This window comes from Jaculus jaculus, chromosome 14 (assembly GCF_020740685.1).
Source record: "Jaculus jaculus isolate mJacJac1 chromosome 14, mJacJac1.mat.Y.cur, whole genome shotgun sequence".
Classification (NCBI taxonomy): Eukaryota; Metazoa; Chordata; class Mammalia; order Rodentia; family Dipodidae; genus Jaculus; species Jaculus jaculus.
Genome location: NC_059115.1, coordinates 19,813,482 through 19,835,763, shown reverse-complemented (window position 1 = coordinate 19,835,763; position 22,282 = coordinate 19,813,482). Strand labels below are relative to the sequence as shown.

Here is a 22,282-nt window from a genome sequence, read left to right as displayed (position 1 = left end):
ATCACATTTGCCAGAGCAATTGGGAAGGAACAGCAAGCGAGTGAGCTGAACTCTGTCAAGTGGGAGCCTACCTTCAATGCCCCAAAGCCAACCCCAGAAGCACACCCATGCCAGCCTCCACCTCCCAAATAGACACCACCTGGAGATTTGAGAGTGAGGCTTATCAAACATGAGGCTGTGGGAGACATTTCATATTCAAATTTCCACATAGATCTACGACTCACAAAGTCAGCTAAATGTCTGCTGAGTAAGCCCCTTGAATCCTCCTGTCTCTCCCTCCACACAACTGGAACTGTAGTTACATAGGATCATGCGTGGCGTTTATGTGAGCATTGGGATTCCATCTCAGGTCCTGCTCACAAGAAAGCACTGTAGTGAGTGAGCCATAATCAAAGCTAACTAGGACACTTATAAAAATGATTTGTTAGCAGGATGTGGTGGCGCACGCCTTGAATCCCAGCACTTGGGAGGCAGAAGTAGGAGGATTGCTATGAGTTTGAGGTCACTCTGCAACTACATAATGAAATTCTGCTCAGCCTGAGCTACTGCATTATCCCACCTCGACAAACCAAAAAATACAGGATGGATTCATATTTTTATTCATACTAATAAGATTGTGACATTTTCCTACATGGACACAATGCATTTCTGTCACATTACCCCCCATCACAATTACATGAACCCTTCCCCACTGCCAATCCTCATCCTCTTCCAACCAGTTTCCCTTCTAATTTCATCTCTTTTTCTCCGTGTATACGGCCGCCAGTGACTTTCCTTACAGTAACTTGTTCGAGCATGGACAACTTACCAATAGCTTCACCAGTGAAGAAAGTGGCTCTCCCTCCCCTAAAAACTATTATACACAAATCCCCCTTTATAACTCCCTCAATCATAAGCCATTAGTTATACACAAATCGCCCTTCATAACATCCTGCCCCAGAAACCGTTAATTACACAGAAAAATCCTCCTTGGTAACTCCCTTCCTCATAAACCATTAATTATGCAAAAATCCCTCCTTGAATACTCCCTCCCATATAATACTATTATTTATACACAAATCTCCCTTCACAGCCCTTTCCTCTTCTTTAACAAAGTATTCATAGGCCCAACCTTTCACAGGTCTTGTGCAAGAAACTACACTTGGTGTAAGTTCAGTGATTACTGCCACAGCCATGCCATGTCCAGGAGACAGAGTTCCACGCCTCTCCTCCACTTTCTCCAGCTGTAATGCTGCCACATTTTTCTGCCATGGTCCCTCAGCCATACAGGGGTGATGCACGTTTCCAATTTATGGCTGAGCATTGCCCACTCTCTCATTCTCAAGACTGTGACCAGTAAGGAGTCTCTATGGTCACCAATGCTCACTGCAAGCAGAAGTTTCTTGGACCAAAGTGGACGGTGATTTTAATCTAGAAGCAAAACACAAATACGTAGTAGGTATAAACAGAGAAACGTTACAGTGATAAGAGTACAGTCATCCAAGGACACCTCTGCATGGGTTGGGGCACAAGTGTCAACAGGGATGGGGGGGTGTCACTTGAGAGTACCTAGGAAGAAGCCAACAGTGACAGTTCCATGTTCCTTTTCCTGGTCTCGGACCACCGGCACGTCCTGAGTCAACAAGGAGGGGACTAGTGAAGTGTCAGAGCCCGGCACCATAGACACCGGCACCCCTGCACAACCCATAGGCTCTCACATCAGAGTCAGTGGCTTAAGAATAACAGGTGGGCCTGGTGTACTGGCACACGCCTGTAATTCCAACACTCCGGAGGCAGAAGTAGGAGGGTTGCTATGAGTTTGAGGCTACCCTGAGACTACATAGTGAATTCCATGACAGCCTGAGCTAGATTGAGACCCTACCTCAAAAACAAGAAAGAAAAAGAAAAAGAAGAAGAAGATGAACAAACAACAACAACAGCAACAACAACAGGTGGTATAAGACAGCTCTACCCCAGCTGGAAATTGGGGTGCCACACTGGAGAGGGGCAGACCTACTCACCTGGTATAGTAGATCCAAGTGAGGCCATAGATGAGGAGGAAGACAGTTCCCATGACAGACCCCCTGATCAGAGTGAAGACCAGTGGCCAGGAGTCCTTTTGCTTCTCATCTGCAACAGACAGGAAGAGGAAAAAGGAGGACATGACATTCTTGTCCCAGCACTTCTTTCCACTAAATATCCCAACACCTCTCCAGGTGACATGCCAAAACCCCCACAGCTTTCCTGCCCCTTATTTCTGCACAGAGAGGCTCTGCTGAAGGTGCTGGGAGCTCAGCGGGTGCTGAAAAGTTTGGACAGGGGAAGGACAGGGCCAGTTCTGGGTTTATGACCCTTCTGAAGTGAACATTGAGAGACATGGGCTACCGTGGGAGAAATTGTGGAGGAGGGAGAGTGAAGGTGATGAATGCAAAAGTCTGTGTTTGTGGGAAGAAAGGGGGCAGGGAAGGTAGCAGATAAGGAAGTGGATTAATGAGTCCCTGTTGGGAAGGGACTCTCTCTAGAACTATTGAACAATACAATAGCATAAGTGCAGAAGGAAGAGTATGATGATGAAGAAACCCACTGAATACAGCTCTTGTCTGGTGAAGCAAGACAATATGGGTTCAATCCTCAGAACTCATGGGAAATTGCCAAGGAAGTTGGTGAGTATCTAGAAGCCCAATGATGGGGAGGCATAGAGAGGTCAATGCTTGATGCTCATTTGGCAGCTTGTCAAGCTTTGGAGAGCTCCTCACTCAGAGTAATGTTCTGGAGAAGGAAGTCAGCAAGTACCACGGCGGAGGTGACGGATCTCAGTGCCCTCAAGGGCTCAGTGTCTCAGGTGAGTGACATGGGCACCAACCATGTGCAGCCTCCCTGCCTGGACCCTTCTCTTGAGATGACCCAGGGACTACTTGGCTGAGCTGGTCCAAGTTGCTCTTCGGTCTCTTGCTAGGAGCTAGCTAGCCTCTTTAGTCTGCTTTCCCATCTTGCTGATTGCAGACAATTCCCTCCACCTTGCAGGTCGAACATGAGGGAAGCCTTAGCTCCTCTCTGTCCTCCCTTTCTTTCATTATGGCCCAGATATCACTGGGTCTGGAGTTCGTTTGCAGAGGCTGGAAGCCCTGGTGTACCCGTTCTCTCTCGCTCCTTCTATCTGTCTTTCTCTCTGTGTCTATTGCTCTCAAACAAATAAATAAATAAATAAATAAATTTAAATAAATGTTTATGGGGGGGGGCTGGAGAGATGGCTGAGCCATTAAGGTGCTTGTGAGAAAAGCCAGAGGACCAAGCTTGATTCCCCAGGACCCACATAAACCAGATGTGCAAGGTGGTGTGTGCATCTAGAGTTCATTTGTAGTGGCTGGAGGCCCTGATGTGTCTATTCTCTACCTGTCTTCCTTCCTTCCTTCCTTCCTTCCTTCCTTCCTTTCTCCCACCCATCATAAATAAATACAAGTAAAATATTTTTATTTATTTATTTATTTGAGAGCGACAGACACAGAGAGAAAGACAGATAGAGGGAGAGAGAGAGAGAATGGGCGCGCCAGGGCTTCCAGCCTCTGCAAACGAACTCCAGACGCGTGCGCCCCCTTGTGCATCTGGCTTACGTGGGACCTGGGGAACCGAGCCTTGAATCAGGGTCCTTAGGCTTCACAGGCAAGCGCTTAACTGCTAAGCCATCTCTCCAGCCCAAGTAAAATATTTTTAAAATAAGTTTATGGGGCCTAGGGAGATGCCTCAGTAGTTAAAGGCACTTGCTTGCAAAGACTATAGCCTGGGTTTGATTCCCCAGTACCCACATAAAGCCAGATGCACAAAGTGTATCTGGAGTTTGTTTGCAATGGCAGGAAGCCCTGACATGCTCTCTCTCTCTCTCTCCTTTTCTATCTTTCTGTATCTCAAATACATAAATGAAAAACAATCAAGTTTATAGGGTGCTACTCTAGACAAAGGGGCTGGGGGACAGATGTTAAAATGCAAAGGAACTGGATAAAACTGGCTCTTGGTCACTAACTTCTGGTAGTAGGCAGGGAACAGAGACAGGGAACCGAGGAGGTCCAAGATTGAAAGGGACAACTTCAGCAATGACAGGGGTCAAGAGCAGGAGAGCAGGCTTATATGACCCAGTGACATCTGGGCCATAATGAAATAAAGGGAGGACAGAGAGGAGCTAAGGCTTCCTTTGTGTTCGACCTGCAGGGTGGAGGGAATTGTCTGCAATCAGCAAGATGGGAAAGCAGACTAAAGAGGCTAGCTAGCTCCTAGCAAGAGACAGAAGAGCAACTTGGACCAGCTCAGCCAAATAGTCCCTGGGTCATCTCAAGAGAAGGGTCCAGGCAGGGAGGCTGCACATGGTTGGTGCCCATGTCACTCACCTGAGACACTGAGCCCTTGAGGGCACTGAGATCCGTCACCTCCGCCGTGGTACTTGCTGACTTCCTTCTCCAGAACATTACTCTGAGTGAGGACACCAGAGAATCTTTCAGTGTGACAAGATCCAGGGCCACAGTACCTGCCTGTACTCTGTGCTTCCTACTAAATCTCTGGAAAGTGCTCTTATCAGAGAAGCTGCTGTTCTGAGGAGCCTCTCTCCCTCAGGAACAATGGGGCCTGAGGGTGACACACAGAAAACATTTACCCAGAATAAGCTCCCCTTGGCTGCCATCCAACCCAGGTCCGTCCAGCTCTGAGCTCAGGGTGGGGTGCCTGGTTTGTCCTTCCCCACCACGGGTCCTCCCTCCCTTCCGTGACCAATGCTCACAACATGAGAATGATGCAGAAGAATGAGAAGACCAGGGCTGTGGTGCCTGCGCCCACGAAGACCCCCCACATCACTCCGGACAGAGCTGCGTTACCTGCGGAGGGAGAGGCACCCTTGAGCCCTCCCTCTTCTCCCACCCTAGTTGGACACTGGGCTTCTGGCTTTCTCTATCTCTTGCTCAGACACCCAGACTAAGGACCAGAAGGGACAAGGTCCTGGTCAAGTCTAGCAAGGGTGAGGAAGCATCAAGTTCTGCGGCTTGCTTTGATTTAAGTTTGGTGTTTTGGAATTATTTCACATACATTCTTACTTGTTTTAAAAAAATGCATCATGGGCTGGCAATGTATCTCAGTGGTAAAGCACTTCAGTAGCATGCCCAGGCCCCAGGTGACATCTCAAGTATGACAACCAACCAACCAAGCATCAAAACCTGGCATGAGGATAGGTGCCTGTAATCCCAGCTACCTCTGAAGAAGACAGGAGACTCAAAAGTTCAAGGTGTGCTGGGAAACTTAGTGAGACCCTGTATCAAAATATAAATAAATTGGAGCTGGAAAAATTGCTCAGTGGTTAAAGGCACTTGCTCTCGAGCCTGATGGCCTGAGTTCAGTCTGGATTCGATTCCCTACTGCCCATGTAAAGCCATATGCACAAAGTGGCACATACAACTGGAGTTCATTAATAGCAGCAGGATGCCTTGGCATGCCCATTCTCTTTAATAAACAAATAAATAATCGTAAATAAATAATTAAATAAAAGGGCTAGGGGTTGGGCTCAGTTGTACAAAGTTGGTTTAGAATCTATGGGGAGGACTAGGGATGTAGTTCAATAGCAGTGCACTTGCCCAGAATGACCTAAGTGCCAGGTTTAACTTTCAGTGCTTATATATGTGTGTGTGTGTGTGTGTGTATGTGTGTGTGTGTGTGTGTGTGTGTATATATATACATATATATACACACACACACACACACACACACATACACACACACACACATCTTCTTCAGTTGTTTTATCTATGTTCTTATGACATTTTGTTTTGGTTTCCCCTAAATATTAGGTCAAGGGCAAAATCTGACTTCAGTTCAAGCCTACAAAAGCCCAGTACTCTGTGACCCCTGCACACTCTTTGGCACACTCCTTCCACTGGCTTTGTCCCAGTGAAACGGATACAGAAAAATTAAAAACAGGCTGTGGCTGAAAGGAAAATTTTGCACCTTGCAGCTTAGCTCAGGGAGGAAACAAGTTCTCCTGTGAGCTAAGGGAACTGGGTATGGATGGGAGACAGTGAAGAATGAACAGGCACTGTCCTTCTCTTGTCTTGCTCCAACCCAACGGTCACTTACCTTCCATGGCCAGGCTCAAGGAGAGCTGTTGGGAGCCCACAGTGTTCTGAGCCTTGCAGGTGAACTCTCCGCCCACTTTGAGATGGAGTGGAGATACTTCGAGCAAACCAGGGTTGGATGGATGCAAAGGGCCCACACTCAGGTTTCCCCAGAACCAGCTCAGTCTAGCAGGGGGGTTGCTGTCAGCCGCACAGAGCAGACTCAGAGACTGTCCCTCTGGAATTAGGAGAAATGAGCCATTCTCCAGGAATGTGGATGCTGTAGAGAAGGGACCAAGTGACAAAGAGATTAAAACAAAGAACACAGGCGACATGGGAGGGAGGTGGACACATCAACATGGACTAGACTACAGGAAATCCATGCTTTCATCCATCTTCAGAAAAGATGTAAATGTGTCTGGTTTCAGTGTGGGCAATATGAATGTCACTCTCAAAGGTAGAGACAGCATGTGATGTAGGAACATTTTGAGCTTAGGAACTGATCAAACACACAAGCAAACACACACATACACACAGATGTAAACACAAGACTAATCATTGCACACTGCTTCATTGTCAGGTATATCAATGCCAGGCTGTCATTGATACAAGAAGCCAGAGAATTGGGTCCTTCCATGCCGTGGAAACCACAGTCGGGGGGAATGAGGACTGTCTGTGTACCTACCATGCATTCACCTCTCAGATGCTCTGGTGGACAAAGCCAGGCTCAAACAACCTGTGCAGGCACTGGTCACTTCTAGGGAAGTGACTGAGCTACTGGGGTCAGTCTCCTGTGTGAGTTCTGAATGTTTCCTCTGTGGCCCTATCTCTTTGAGAAAGCATTCAAATAAAAATCATAAGGGGAATGAAAAGCCAAAGATGAAGATGAATGTATCCATGGATGAGAAGGACTTAGAATGTGTCGTTCTGCCTTGTGAATGTCATCTTGTCCCTTTAATCACCAATGAGCAAGCGAAAGAGTGGTAGAATCAGTGACACGTACTAATGAAGCTGAGGGGACAATAGATAGGAGGGAACACTGTCTCCAACAAGGGATCTCTGCCACTGGGGTGAGCTTAGGGTGAGGAGAGGCTAGCCCTGCTCCCCCAGACCACAGAGGATCTACCTACCTCCTCCAACTCCTTTCCAGGTGGTCACAGTCAGGTTCTGTGGAGCATCTAGAACAGGAACATGAAAGGCAATCAGTAGGAAGCTCGGTATACACACTGCATAGGGATGGTGAGGGCATGATACTCCTGACCAGCTCCAGCACCAAGATTATAGCACTCATTACTCAGAACACAGAAGATGACCAAGATCCCAATGCTCTGGGGACCCCACTCCATCAGACATCCCAATGTCTCAGCCTAGACTCACATGACACGTTGAGATAGGTGGTCGTTCTCCTGGTCACATTGCGTCCAGGTAGAGTCACCATGCAGGTGAGATTGGTGCCATGGTCCTGGGGCCTGGGCATGAGGCTCAACACCAAGGAGCGAGTGTTACTGGGGCCCAGGGTTGTCACAGAGCCCACAGTCCAGGATACCATGGGGGGTGGGCCCGATTCACATGCCCAGGGAGCAGAGCAGGTCAGGTTGCTGGGGTGGCCGGCCTCTAAGGTCTCTGGGACGTCGATGTGGGGGTTGTGAGTGAGGGCTGGTGAACAGAAGAGGCACTGAGTGAGGATGGATGAGGTCCACCTGTGGGAAAGTGCAGGCTTTGATCCACCTCCCCCCACTGAGCTCTGATGATCCAGGCCAGCCTCCCTGAGGTCAAGGTGACATCCTGGCCTTGTCCTGTGACACCCATAACCTTCCTATGTGGCTGACTAGAGGTTTATATTCACTTACCGTTCACATTCACAAGTAGATGTTTCAGATAGTTCCACTTTGTATATCCTCTCTCTAGCCGAAAGAAGTATGACTTCGTGTCGTTCTTCCTGGCATCTCTGATTTCCAGGGTACAGTTGTTGTCCTTTGGATCCCCAACAAGGTAGAATCTGCCCACAGCAGCCTTCTGGACGCGTTGCTCTGGCTTGTTAGTAGCCACTGGAGAATCACGTTTTGTATTGGACCCTTGCAAGAACCAGAAGCCATAAACTGGGTCTGATTCAGTCCAATAATACCAGGGGTAGGAGAAATTGCAGGGCACATGGACACAGAGGCCCTCCTGCACAGTCACCTGACTTGGCACATTCAGCACGTAATCCTCAGGGTTATTACTCACACCGTACACCCTCTCAGGTCCCCAGAGCAGCAGGAGCAGAAGGAGCGCCCGCATGTCTGGCTGTAGCTCAGGGCCGCCGTGGACAGTCTGCCCTACGGGACGCTTCTAGGAGGAACTGGAAGGAGGCCCCAGAGGAAGCTGGGGGAGGATGTGACCGTGATTTTCTCAGCAGACTGTCATGGCACACTCTGCAAAGTGGCCTGGACCCTGTCCCCCAAATATTACTTTCCAGTGAGAAGATGAGAGATCTTGCAGTAGCAGGAACTCCCCATGAGAGGAGACTCAGTGGGGAAGTGACAGGTTGAGTGAAGGGTTTACCTGGCCCACATTCAAGGCCAGGTTTCTTTTTACAATCAGTGACATGAGCAGAGGAGACTGTGCAGAGGTGGCGGTGAGCATACTTCCTATTCAAACCCACAGAGGACTGGGAGTATATCTCTGCTGGAAGAGTGATTGCTCTGTAAAGACAAGGCAGTGGGTTCAAAGCCAGCACCTCACAAGCCCAACCAGGTGTTGCATGCCGGTAATCTCAGTATTCGGGAAGCGGGTGGAGGCAGGGGAATCAGGATTTAGGTCATGCTTGGCCACATAGTGAGTCTCAGATGAGCTTGGGATTTATAAGACCTTGTGTGAAAAAATATAAACATATATAATTAAAACAAGCACCTATGTCATGTACGGGGACATGGCCCACAATAGACAAAAAGGAACCGACTCTGTGGTCTCTGTACAGTGGAACCTGGTAGAGAGGATCGTCAAAAGGGAAGAAGAGACACAGGTTGTTATTCTGTCACAACAGGGGACATACTGGAGAAGCTTGTGCCCCTCCCTTCTTCTTTTGAGGAACTTTTTATCTTTTTTGGTTTTTCCGAGGTAGGGCCTTACTCTAGCTCAGGCTGTCCTGGACATCACTATGTAGTCTCAGGCTGTCCTCGAACTCTGGGCAATCCTTCTACCTCTGCCTCCCAAGTGCTGGGATTAAAGGCATGAGCCACTATACCTGGCCTGAGGAATTTTTTATTAAGTATTTATTTATTTATTTGCACAGAGAAAGAGAGAGAGAGAGAGAGAAAGGGACAGTGAATGGGCAATTCAGGACCTCTACCATCTGTAATGAACTCTGGACACTGTGACACTTGGTGCAAACAACCTCACATGGTTACTAGGGAATTAAAGCCAGGTCATTAGACTTTGCAGGCAAGTATCTTAACCACTGAGCAATACCACCAGCACCCCTGAGGTATTTTTAATTTTTATTCCTTCATTTATTTGTGTGTGTGTGTGTGTGTGTGTAAGTACCCAGGAACTCTGCCACTACAAATGAATTCCACATACACAAACCACTTTTGACTTCTGACCTTACACAGATGGCGGTGGATTTGAACTCAGGCCTGCAGACTTTCCACACAGGCACTGAGCTTTCTCTCCAGTCCATGACTACAAAAGATGAAAATAGCATATACACAAAGAATTTAAATTTGTCCAGCGTTTCAATGGCCAGAAGGGCTGGGCACTCTGATCTGCTTCCTACGGTCTTCAGTTTCATAAGAAGAGCAGAAGGTTGGAAAGAAGAGGCCTGGGGAAGACACCGAGAGAGGGCACGCAAAAAGGGAACTTGTGACACCCGATCAAGATAAGTGGGCGTCCCATACAACCCCTTCCCCATTTTCAGAAGGTAAAGTTAAAATCCCTCCAAAATTCACGGGTTAAGATACTCTTGCCAAGTTTGTAGAGAAGGTTTAGTGTTTAAAGCACTTGCAAGCAATGCCAAAAGACTCAGTTTTGGTTCCCCAGGACCCAATTAAGTCAGAGGTACAAGGTGGCACATGCTTGTGGAGTTTGTTTGCAGTGGTTGAAGACCCTGGAGCACCCAATCTCTCTCTCTCTCTCTCTCTCTCTCTCTTTCCTTTTTCCTTTCTCTAAAGTAAATAAATAAGTAAATAAATCTTCACCCCCACTGTTATAATAATGGAAGGTAGGGTTTTTGGATGGGGATTCTGCCATGGGGTGGGATCTTTATGAAAGACATGAATGACCATGATTGTAGAGAGCCTTGAGAGGTTGTTTGCCTCTTTTAGCTCATGAAGACATGGAAGGACACCATCTGTGAGAGGATGTGCCTTCAGCGGACATGACTTCTCCCATATCTTGCTTTTGGCCCTCCTAACCTCCCTATCCATAAGTAACAAACTTCTGATGTCTGTAAGTCACTCTGTTTTCGCTGAATGCTCCAGCAACCCACCTGACTGGGACAGGAAGTGATTTCCACAAGCTGCATGGGTGCCGAGCCTCACATGCCGTTCTCTGCACATCAACATCTGCATGGGAGACACCGCTCACCGCACGATTTTATAACCTCCATGGCTAGGGAAGCGCAGACTAGAGAAGGGAAGGGATTTTGCTCTGCAGGAGTGGAGCGTCAGATCTGAGGAAGATGAGAGAAAACAGACATGGCAGGTGCTTTCATGTGGTCAATAAGGATTTGTATTCCAGTGGATTCCTCGGTGGTGTATCCCTCATCCTCTGTCTCACTGTCCCTCTACCCTAAAATTTCTCAGCCATATTAGTAGTGCACTCCTTTATGGGACCAACCCCGAGATCAAGATCTAGGGCACAGCCGGCAGGGATGCTCTATGCCTTTCACAGACATCCTGGTCCAGGAGATCCCTATTCAAAGCCTGGGAAGCATGCAGCTCATGACCTAGGTGCCCGCACAGGTTGAGGTGTGTGCAGCACAATGGAGCAGTCTGATCACACTGACCAGAGGACCTATGTCGGGAACCAGAAGGTCGGTAGGGGAAGCAGGGAGAACAAGGTCCTTAGGTGCTAGGGTGTAGGCACTGCAAGAGGTGCAGACTTGTTTTCTCCTCACTGTCCTTCTGTCCACCCTGTGCAATAAAGATAATGCTTTGTTCTAAGGCAGGGAAGGTGGAGGGGCCATGCTTCCCTCTGCATACATGTTCTCATTGGTCATCCCAACATCCTTGAGTGAGGAGCAACCCCTTCCTCATCGCAAAGATAAGGTGTCTAATGGCCAGACAGAATGAGTGAGCAGTCATGAAAGCAGCCCAACAGTGCATACAACAGGACATTTATCTTCTCCCTTACAACAGGGAGTCATCATTGTCCATTCGTGTTCCTTTTCAGTGGGCGTGTCTGTATGAGTGTGTGCGCTTTTACACGTCTGTGTATGTGTATGTGGAGGCCAATGTAGACAAGTGCAAAGTGTAGACCAAGGACCATCTGTATACTTACGATGCCAAATGTCAGTGTATGTGTGGATGTTTGTGTGTGGGGGCATGTTGAGGAATACAAAGAGATGTGTGATGAGAAAGACCAAGAAAGATAGTGCAAAGGGAGAGACACAGAGAGATGCAGACAGAAATACAGACAATAACATAGACACAGGAGGAAGACCGGGACAGAGTTACAGAGACCAGGAGGCATGGATAGACAGCAGAGATATACACAGGAAACAGACATTGAGACCCTGACACAAGAGGTGGCCAAAGAGCCCACAGCAATGTTTATAAAGAGAATGTGTATACTTGGTTCACAGTTTCGGGATCTGAGAAGGTCTCATAGAGTGACTCTACGTCTGCTTGGCATCTGGTGACATCTTCTCACTGCCTCTTGACGGGGTGGACAGCAGCTACACAGCAGACAGAGCAAGTGTTCCCTCTTGGGTCTTGGTTTTCTTCTTATAAACCTACTTATGCTGCCATGACGATCCCCATTTGCAGGGCCTCCTCTGATCCTCATGACCTCTTTTAAAAAGGTCAACTTTCAAAGACAGCTTGTGTGTGACGAGAGACCAACCATCCATGTACGGGCATGTGAAAATCTATAGTGTTGATGCATATGCAAATGTTTGTGTACATGCCCTTATGTGTACATGTATTCCACACTCATGGATTCTTTTTCTCTGAAGGGCCGGAAATACATGCAGGAAAGGAACTGATCCATGATGCAAGGTCTTATAAGTCATTTTTCTTTCTCTCACATAATCTCAGTGGGAAGAAGAGGCAGTGACAGGTATGTTAGTTGGACAGTTGAGGAAGGACTTGCCAGGGTCTTCAGGGAACCACTGCTGCTGTCTTGTCAGAGTAGGCTGTGGGAGAGCAAGCTGGGTGAGATCCTGACGGTCAGAGCAAGGAAAACTGTTTAGCATCAGCCACTTTCATGGCTGGTTCTGGTCACCAATGCTGCCAACACTCATTCACAGCCACAACGCTTGATCTGCGCTTCATTCAACATAGGTGAGAGAAAAATACAGATTCCTAGGCTGGAGAGGTGGCTCAGCACTTAAGTATCTTGTCTACAAAACCAAACTACCTGGGTTTGATTCCCCAGTGCCCTTGTAAAGCCAGATGCACAAGAAGGCACGTGCATCTGGAGTTCGATGCTGTGGCTGGAGGGCCTGATATGCCCATGCCTTCTGTCTCTTTTCTATCTGTTCCTACTTGCAAATAAATAAGTAAAACTATATAATTTTTTTAATAAAGATACAGATTCATAGTTTATGGGATAACACATGTGGGATAACCATAAGAGCCACTGCCTGTGTTCAAAATCATGGGGTTAGCAAGGGAAGAGATGTGTGGAAGCATGTTCATATGTGTGTAGGCACACATGTGTGCTTGAGCATGTAGATACTAGAGATAATAGTCATGTGTCATCCTCAGGTAGTCCATGCACTTGGAGCCTCAGATATGACAAGTGTTCCATTCACCTTCTCATGGCTGGGGTAGAACGCCTAAGCCGGAGTAGCTTATGAGAAGAGGATGTTTCTATCAGGATTAGAGTTGAAGGGAAGTTTCATCTCGTGAGATAAGCGTAGAAGAGCTGATTCTGGGCATCACATTTGCCACAGCAGCTGGGAGGGAACAGCAAGAGAGTGAGCTGAACTCTGGCAAGTGGGAGCCCAGCTTCAATGCCCCAAAGCCACCCCCAGAAGCACACCTGTGCCAGCAAGCCTCCACCTTCCAAACTGATACCACCCAGGGATTTGAGAGTGAGGCTTATCAAACATGAGGCTGTGGGGAACATTTCAATTTAAATTTCCACACCAGGTCCACAACTCACAAAGTCAGCTAAATGTCTGCTGAGTGAGCCCCTTGAATCCTCCTGTCTCTCCCTCCACACTATTGGAACTGCAGGCACTTGGGATCATGCCTGGCATTTATTGAGTATTGGGATTCCATCTCGGGTCCTGCTCACAAGAAGGCACTGTGTGAGTGAGCCATAATCCAAGGTAACTAGGGCACTTATAAACATGATTTTTTAGCTGGAAGACATGGCGCACGCCTTGAATCCTAGAACTCGGGAGGCAGAAGTAAGAGGATTGCTGTGAGTTTGAGGCCACCCTGAAACTACAAAATGAATTCCTGGCGAGCCTGAGCTACTGCATTATCCCACCTCGAACAACCAAAAAATATAAGATTTATTCATATTTTTATTTATACTAATAAGATTATAACATTTTCCTACGTGTACACAATGCCTTTCTGTCACATTACGTCCCATCACACTTTCATGAACCCTTCCCACTGCTGCCAATCCTCATCTTCTTCCAACCAGTTTCCCTTCTAATTTCATCTCTTTCTCTCTGTGTGTAGAGGCACCAGTGACTTTCCTTAGTGTAACTTGCTGGAGCATGGGCATCGTACCAACAGCTTCACCAATGAAGTAAGTGGCTCTCCCTCCCCTAAAAAGTATTACATACAAATCTCCCTTGATAACTCCCTCTCTCATAAACCATTAATTATATACAACTCCCTCTTGTTAACATCCTGCTCCATAAATCATACAGAAAAAGCCTCCTTGGTAACTTCCTCCCTCATCAACCATTAATTATGCAAAATCCCTCCTTTTAACTCCCTCCCACATAATACTATTATTTCTACACAAATCCCACTTCACAGCCCTTTCCTCCTCTTTAACAAAGTATTGATAGGCCCAACCCTTCACAGGTCTTGTGCATGAAACCACCCTTGCTATAAGTTCAATCGACACTGCCACAGCCATGTCATGTCCAGGGAAAAGAGTTCCACGCCTCTCCTCCAGTTTCTCCAGCTCTAATGCTGCCACATTTTTCTGCAATGGTCTCTCACCCATGCAGGGGTGATGCATGTGTCCAATTTATGGCTGAGCATTGCCATTCTCAGCACTGTGATGAGTTAGGAGTCTCTATGGTCACCATTGATCACTGCAAGCAGAAGTTTCTTGGACCAAAGTGGATGGTGATGTTAATCTAGAAGCAAAACATAAATACGTAGTAGGTATAAACAGAGCAACGTTACAGTGATAAGAGTACAGTCATCAAAGGACCCCTCTGCATGGGTTGGGGCACAAGTGTCAACAGGGATGGGGGGGGTGTCACTTGAGAGCTCCCAGGGAGAAGCCAACAGTGACAGTTCCATGTTCCTTTTCCTGGTCTCGGACCACCGGCACGTCCTGAGTCAACAAGGAGGGGACTAGTGAAGTGTCAGAGCCCGGCACCATAGACACCGGCACCCCTGCACAACCCATAGGCTCTCACATCAGACTCAGTGTACTAAGAATAACAGGTGGGGCTGGAGAGATGGCTTAGCGGTTAAGCGCTTGTCTGTGAAGCCTAAGGACCCCGGTTCGAGGCTTGGTTCCCCAGGACCCACGTTAGCCAGATGCACAAGGGGGAGCACGTGTCTGGAGTTTGTTTGCAGTGGCTGGAAGCCCTGGTGCACCCATTCTCTCTCTCTCTCTCTCTGTGTCTCTTTCTCTCTCTCTCTGTCACTCTTAAATAAATAAATAAATAAATAAATAAATAAATAAATAAATAAATAAATAAAATATATATTAAAAAACCTCTATGAAAAGAATAAAGGTGGGCTCTTCATGCTAGCACACACCTTTAATGCCAGCACTCAGGAGGCAGAGGTAGGAGGATTGCTGTGAGTTCCAGGCTACCCTGTGACTACATAGTGAATTCCATGACAGCCTGACATAGAATGAGACCCTACCTAGAAAAAAAGAAGAAGAAGAAGAAGAAGAACAGGTGGTATAAGACAGCTCAACCACATCTGGAAATTGGGGTGCCACACTGGAGAGGGGCAGACCTACTCACCTGGTATAGTGGATCCAGGTGAGGCCATAGATGAGGAGGAAGACAGCTCCCATGATGGACCCCCTGATCAGAGTGAAGACCAGGGGCCAGGAGTCCTTTTGCTTCTCATCTGCAACAGACAGGAAGAGGAAAAGGGAGGACATCGCCTTCTGGTCCCAGGACTTCTTTCCACCCCATATCCCAACACCTCTCCACGTGACATGCTACACCCCCACAGCTTTCCTGCTCCTCACTTCTGCACAGACAGGCTCTGCTGAAGGTGCTGGGAGCTCAGCAGGTGCTGAACAGTTTGGACAGGGGAAGGACAGGGCCAGTTCTGGGACAGATAGAGGGCGAGAGAGAGAATGGGCGCGCCAGGGCTTCCAGCCTCTGCAAACGAACTCCAGACGCGTGCGCCCCCTTGTGCATCTGGCTAACGTGGGACCTGGGGAACCGAGCCTCGAACCGGGGTCCTTAGGCTTCACAGGCAAGCGCTTAACTGCTAAGCCATCTCTCCAGCCCCATCTGTTATTCTTAAACCACTGAGTCTGATGTGAGAGCCTATGGGTTGTGCAGGGGTGCCGGTGTCTATGGTGCAGGGCTCTGACACTTCACTAGTCCCCTCCTTGTTGACTGAGGATGTTCTGAACTGAACATTCCGAGACAGGGACTAGAGTGGGAGAGATGGTGGAGGAGAGAGAGTGAAGGTGATGAAGGCAAAAGTCTGTGTATGTGGGAAGAAAGGGGGGCAGGGAAGGTAGCAGATAAGGAAGTGGATTAATGAGTCCCTGTTGGTAAGGGAAGTTCTCAAGGACTATTGAACAATACAATAGCATAAGTGCAGAAGGAAGAGTAAGATGATGAGAAAAACCATGGAGTACAGCTCTTGTCTGGTGAAGCGAGACAATATGGGTTCAATCCTCAGAACTCATGGGAAATTAACACAGGTAGTTGGTGAGTGTCTAGAAGCCCCTTGATGGGGAGGCATAGAGAGGTCAATGCTCGATGCTCACTAGGCAGCCGGTCAAGCTTTGGAGGGTTCCATGCCAAAAATACCCCTTGTTTCAGAAAAGGTGAAGTGTTCATAACGAATGATACCAGAGGATATGAGCTGGCATCCACACACACAGGCACACATATGCATGTACACATTCTCATATACATATCCACTGAAAGAAAAAAAAAGGATGTCATGATGTTGTTGATGGGCAGAGATGCCATATCTATGAGCAGGGTGGGGTGAAGATAAACTTGGCTATGGATAAAAATTGGGGGAGAAAAGGAATAAGCTCAAAGCTTAGCAGAGAAAATGGGTGGATGCTCCTAGCAACGCAGATGGATGGGAAAGCCTAGCTGGGAACAACAAACGGAAAACTATGGGCGATTATTTAACCAGGAAAAAGGACAGGGAGGAGACAACAGATATTTCAGGAGAGTGGTACCTGTGGATTTCAACATTAGGAGGATATAGAAATTTCCAGGGAATCCTGGGACGCACAGTGAAATGGTCTTGTCGCATACAAACAAAATAGAAGAAAAAGAAAAGAACCCTAGAATTTTAGAAGGCAGGTACTTTGATGCCTGGAAGGTAAACCAATGTTTGGTTTTCATTATGAGAAAGGAAATATGATGAGATAATCACCCTCCAATTTATCACTCACAAATATTGTACTACATAGAAACTGTCTCCCCTTAACCTCCTTTTGAAAACTTCTATAAACAGAGCACGAAGAGGCAAAATGTATAATATCACATCTGAGTAGTGACGTTTCTGTTTTCAGTAACTGTGATTCCTTGAATTAGACGCCCCCTCTAAAATCATGTGGGTGAATGCTTGGTCCCTAGCTGGTGGCAATTTGGCCAGTGGAGCCTTGGGGAGGAGGTCTGATGTTGGTGTTGGGCGCAGAAGTGGTGTAGCTCCCCTTGTCTGAGATCTGCTCCTCTCATACTGCCGTGTTCTACGTGTGGTGGCCGACGTGATGTACAGCCCTTACTCATGTCATGATTTCCCCTGCCATCATGGAGTGTCCCCTCAAGACTGTAAACCAGAGTAAAATAACTTTCCTCCCATCAGCTGCTTTTGGTCAGGAGCTTTGTCCCAGAAATGAGAAGGGAACTGCACATCACATCTTCATATTGTCTGATTGAGACCAATCAAAGCTCTGGACTGTTATGTCAATTCCAAGTGTAGGAACATCAGATTCTCCTTACAAGAAAAGTTTTTGAAAGGATTCTGGATATTCCCATATCACAAGCAAGACTAGAATATTCGATGGCAAGGGCAGACTTCCATGAGCCCTAATGTTGTCCCTAATTCTTCTCCAAACATGCAAAATATTACATAGTGTGTTCACGTTCTCAGGAAGTAAATTTGAAGCTCAGAAAATCTCCCTCCAGGACATAAAGCCCATGCACTTGCTGGTCACTAGAAAAACTCCAGCTGACCTGTTTTACATCATGAGAGGCTAACCAACCTGAGTCAGAGAATTCCCTGAGGTATGTCATAGCAGTGAAATTCACTGGGCTGCTATAGGAATGACAGCATTTCCAATCTCTATCCTCCTATGTTCACCATCTGGCAAGGAGGAAACTCTGAGTGCTATTCTGGACAAAAACCCTGGCCCCATTGGCTGAAGAGCATTTGAGTAAGAACCTTGTCTGCTTATCAAGGATGGTATAGGAAAAGTCTTTCCTTTGGGAAAAGACATAAAAACTGGTGACGCAGCTTGTGTGCTGATTTCAGTGAGTGAGAGATGCATAACGGAACAAAACCATTTCTGTGCCGTATCATGGCCACTTCACCAAAATACACTACGATCCAGCTTCTATGAAGCTTCTAGAACAGAAATATTTGCCAATATGGAGCTGCTGTTGATTACGTCCTCCCAACTGACAGCTCTGGACAAGTGGAGACTGATACCGTTCCTGCTCCACAGCACTTAAAAGCATCCAGACACAAAAGTGCCCAGTGCTCCGAGCCCCTCTTCTCATTCAAGCTCTCCTCATGGGTCCTAGGGTAACCACCCCAGGAAGTGTTGCAGAAGAGAGGTGTTTGGTTATTCCAACCTGGTGGACAATGGAATGGTTGTAGTTTGAAGAGGGAAGATAAACACAGCCATGTAAACTTGATAGTCCTAGGCATGAGGGTGGCTGCCTCAATGGAAATGGAGCAGACAACCTGCTCAGAAGGTCCTGGCACCATGTTAATCAATTACCTGGGGCAGGCAGGGTCTAAGGAATATCATGCACTAACCCCAGGCAGTGGGTTCAAAGCCAGCACCTCACAAGCCCAACTAGGTGTTGCATGCCTGTAGTCTCAGAATCGGGGAGGGGGTGGAGGCAGGAGAATCAGGAGTTTAGGTCATACTTGGCTACATAGTGAGTTGGAGATCAGCTTGGTCTTTATAAGACCCTCTGTGAAAAAATATATAATTAAATTAACAAACACACCTAGGGACAATGAATGGGCAATCCAGGACCTCTACCATCTGTAATGAACTCTGGACATTGTGCCACTTGGTGCATACACCTTTACATGGTAACTAGGGAATTATGTCATGTATGGAGGCATGGCCCACAATAGATCAAAAGGAACCGACTCTGTGGTCTCTGTACAGAGGAACCTGGTAGAGACGATTGTCAAAAGGGAAGAAGAGACACTAATTATTCTGTCATGGCAGGGGACATACTGGAGAAGCTTGTGCCCCTCCCTTCTACTTTTGAGGATTTTTTTTTTCTTTTTTGGTTTTCCGAGGTAGGGTCTTACTCTATGTAGTCTCTGGCTGACCTCGAACTCTGGGCAATCCTTCTACTTATACCTCCCAAGTGCTGAGATTAAAGGCGTGCGCCACTACACCTTCCTGAGGAATTTTTTTTATTAAGTATTTATTTATTTATTTGCAGAGGGGGGGAAGGGACAATGAATGGGCAATCCAGCACCTTTACCATCTGTAATGAACTCTGGACATCGTGCCATTTGGTGCATTCAACCTTACATGGTTACTTGGGAATTAAAGCCAGGTCTTTGTAGGCAAGTATCTTAACCACTGAGCCATCCCTCCAGCCCCTCTGAGGTGTTTTTAATATTTATTCCTTTATCTATTTGTGTGTGTGTGTGTGTGTGTGTGTGTGTGTGTTTGTTTGTGTGTGTGTATGTACCCAAGATTTCTTGCCACTGCAAATGAATTCCATATATATGCACCACTTTTGACCTCTGGCCTTACACTGATGGCTGTGGATGTCAAGCCAGGCCTGCAGACTTTCCAAGCAAGCAGTGAGCTTTCTCTCCAGTCCATGAGTACAGGAGATTGAAATAGTAAATACACAAAGAATTTAAATTTTCCCAGCAACTTATTGCTGGAGGAAGGGAAAAACTGAAGTTCTGATGTCAGCTGGAGTAGAAATCTGTCTCCAGGAAAAGATTCCTCACAGCTCAGACAATTTGTCAGACCACCTTGGAGGACAGACTATAGCCAGGAGATTAATGGGTTAGTGATGCACAGGACCAATCTTGACCATGGTGCTCAGCTTGCAGAGTCCTGCCCCTCTATTTAAAGCTAAATCACATGTCAGATCCTCAAAGATGGACAAGAGATCCCTTTATGTGTTCCTTTTTCCATTGTGCCTACAATGCTTTTCACAATTGTGTGTCTTTAATTGGTATATTGAGGAAGGAGATGCCAGAAAATAGGCTTTGACTTTTGAGATTCCTGTAACACCCTTTTAAAAAGGGGTAAAAGCCCCTTTCTAATGCCAGGATCTCTACCATAGTGGGGATGGAAGCCAGAACCCAGTGCTCAGCAAGTGCTCTTGTCCTGAGCCACACTCCCAGCCCCTCACTGTGGATTCTAGAGAGGTGTTCTACTTCTGATCCATACACCCAGCCCCCTGCGGATTCTAATATTTTATTTATTTCAGAGAAAGAGAAAATGGGTGCATCAGGGCCTCTAGCCACTGCAAACAAACTCCAGACACGTGTGCCACCTTGTGCATTTTGCTTACATGGATACTGGTGAATCACACCTTGGTCCTTAGGCTTCACAGGCAAGTGCCTTAATGACTGAGCCATCTCTTCAGCCCAGCCCTGTGGATTATAAGCAGGTGCTCTACTGCTGAGCCATGCCCACAGCCTCTCTTTGTGGACTCAAGGCTTGAACCCTACCGTTGAGCCATGCCTTCTGTTCCTCAATGTAGATTCTAGGTGCTGAAACACACCCCAGACCCTCACTGCGGTTTCTAGGCAGGAGTCCACCACTGAGCCACACCTTCAGCACACCAGCATAGATATGTCCCCCAACTGTCTCGTTTAACTATCCCTCCAGTGGATGACACTTTTTTTTCTTTTCTAGAATCTGCCCCTTAGAATTCCCTTTACACAGAAGACTCGAAATAAGAATGAGCCTATGGTTGTCCACTCCAATGATGGTCAAGACTTTGTAGGAAAAAACAAGAACACTTGAATGCAACAAGAACATTGTTTTTCACTGTGTAAACACCATGGAGAATTCTGGAAAGCCTAGCCTCCTTTTCCTTATGTCAGGTTCTTTGAAAACCTTCTAGGGGAGAAAACTATGCATATTAGTAAAAGTGATTTCACACAGAGTGAATGCCACCACGAAATTGACCATCGGAGGACTCTGAAATTCCCCGTTACTATGGTCACACACGCTCCCAGGAGCAAACTTGCAGGTCTGTCATCTGTATGCCTCCTGGAGCACATGGCCTTGCACGTGACTGTCTGAGACTCTGCACTTACAGAGAACTAATACACTCTCCTCCTCCCAGTTTCAGGAATCTGTGCAGCTCTTATCCTTTCACCAGCCCCGGGACCCAGCGGATGTGGCTCAAGAGGTAGAGCTCCTGCCTAAAATCCACAGTGAGGGCTGGGGCCTGGCTCAGGGGTGGAGCTCCTTCCCAGAAAGGATGCCCCTGTTCAGCATGTGTGAGACTCTAGGTTACAATCTCTGTCCCTACCAAAAGAGAAAGAAACTTATAATTACCTCATAAAAGTGGAAAATTAGAGTGCAACTACTACAAATTTCAAATGTCCCGCCTCAACGACAGTGTTCGCAGCTCCGCCTGTAAGCCAGCCCTTGTGGAAGGTATTGAGCAGTGCATTTTGGGAATTGTAGGCCTATTGAGGATGCGCAAAGCTTTCTGGGAGTTGTAGGACCAGCGGCCCTCAGAGTCGCAGGAATGCATTCTGGTAGCCGTAATTACGTCAGCCTCAAGGTCTTGTGGGAGTCGTAGTCACGGAGCTGCTTCCGTGCCTGGCTTCCGCGTGGCAGGCGGTGTGGACGTCCTAGTGCTGCATTCTGCCCAGGTGAGTCTTCCTCTTGCATTGGGTCGCACCCTGATTTGGTTCCAGTGCCAAGGGAGTATTGAAGGTCTCTCTGGGGTGTAGGTGACATTCGTCTGTTATTTTCAACGCAAGTGTTCAGATAGCTCCTGGGCCGGGTTCCATTTTTGGTCCTGTATCTTCCCAGGCCGCACTTTTGCCTTCGTTGGGATAGACCATCTACTTCCTCCTGCCACAAGTTGGATGCATCCCGGAGACCCTCTTCTCTTCCCTAGAGCCTCTGTCCTGACGTCACAATGTCGGTTCTCAGGCAAGGCTGCGACCTTGAGGCGCCCCAGGGAATTGCAGCCTGTTTGAGCTCAAATCCTAATCCTTCATCTCAGACTTTTACTGGGTACCAGCTGGGTTCACACCGCCATCATCCCAGTGACTACCCCTATGGTCTCACTGGCTTCCTGTTTCTGCCTTTGCCCACAAGCTCTTTCCTACAAGCAGCCGACAAAATTATCCCTTTACAACCTGGCAGATGAGATTAGATCCCTTCCCTGCTCAAAACCCTCCCGTGGCTTTTTTTTTAAAATATTTTTAAAAATTATTTATTTATTTATT

The 22,282-nt window shown here is 47.3% G+C and overlaps 1 protein-coding gene and 1 long non-coding RNA gene across 4 annotated transcripts; both read right to left on the bottom strand.

Annotated features, from left to right (window-relative positions):
* Positions 1-769: 769 nt before the first annotated feature.
* Positions 770-8,345, bottom strand: LOC123454727 (sialic acid-binding Ig-like lectin 9). 3 transcript variants are annotated; one of them, XM_045133726.1, is made up of 6 exons: positions 7,916-8,345; positions 7,443-7,721; positions 7,196-7,243; positions 6,088-6,345; positions 2,001-2,109; positions 770-1,410 (listed from the first exon to the last, which is right to left on the bottom strand). In XM_045133726.1, exons 1-6 carry the CDS (start codon positions 8,343-8,345, stop codon positions 1,353-1,355), a joined length of 1,182 nt encoding a protein of 393 aa, XP_044989661.1. In that variant the 3' UTR covers positions 770-1,352. The 3 variants fall into 3 exon arrangements, with proteins under 3 accessions (XP_044989661.1, XP_044989663.1, XP_044989662.1); XM_045133727.1 differs by lacking the exon at positions 770-1,410 and adding an exon at positions 4,745-4,838 and having other exon boundaries at positions 2,024-2,109; XM_045133728.1 differs by lacking the exon at positions 6,088-6,345.
* Positions 8,346-13,728: 5,383 nt separating this feature from the next.
* On the bottom strand, positions 13,729-22,223 carry LOC123454729. Its single transcript, XR_006633455.1, has 3 exons — positions 21,375-22,223; positions 15,397-15,505; positions 13,729-14,544 (listed from the first exon to the last, which is right to left on the bottom strand). It is a non-coding gene; the product is annotated as an uncharacterized LOC123454729 (long non-coding RNA).
* Positions 22,224-22,282: the final 59 nt, after the last annotated feature.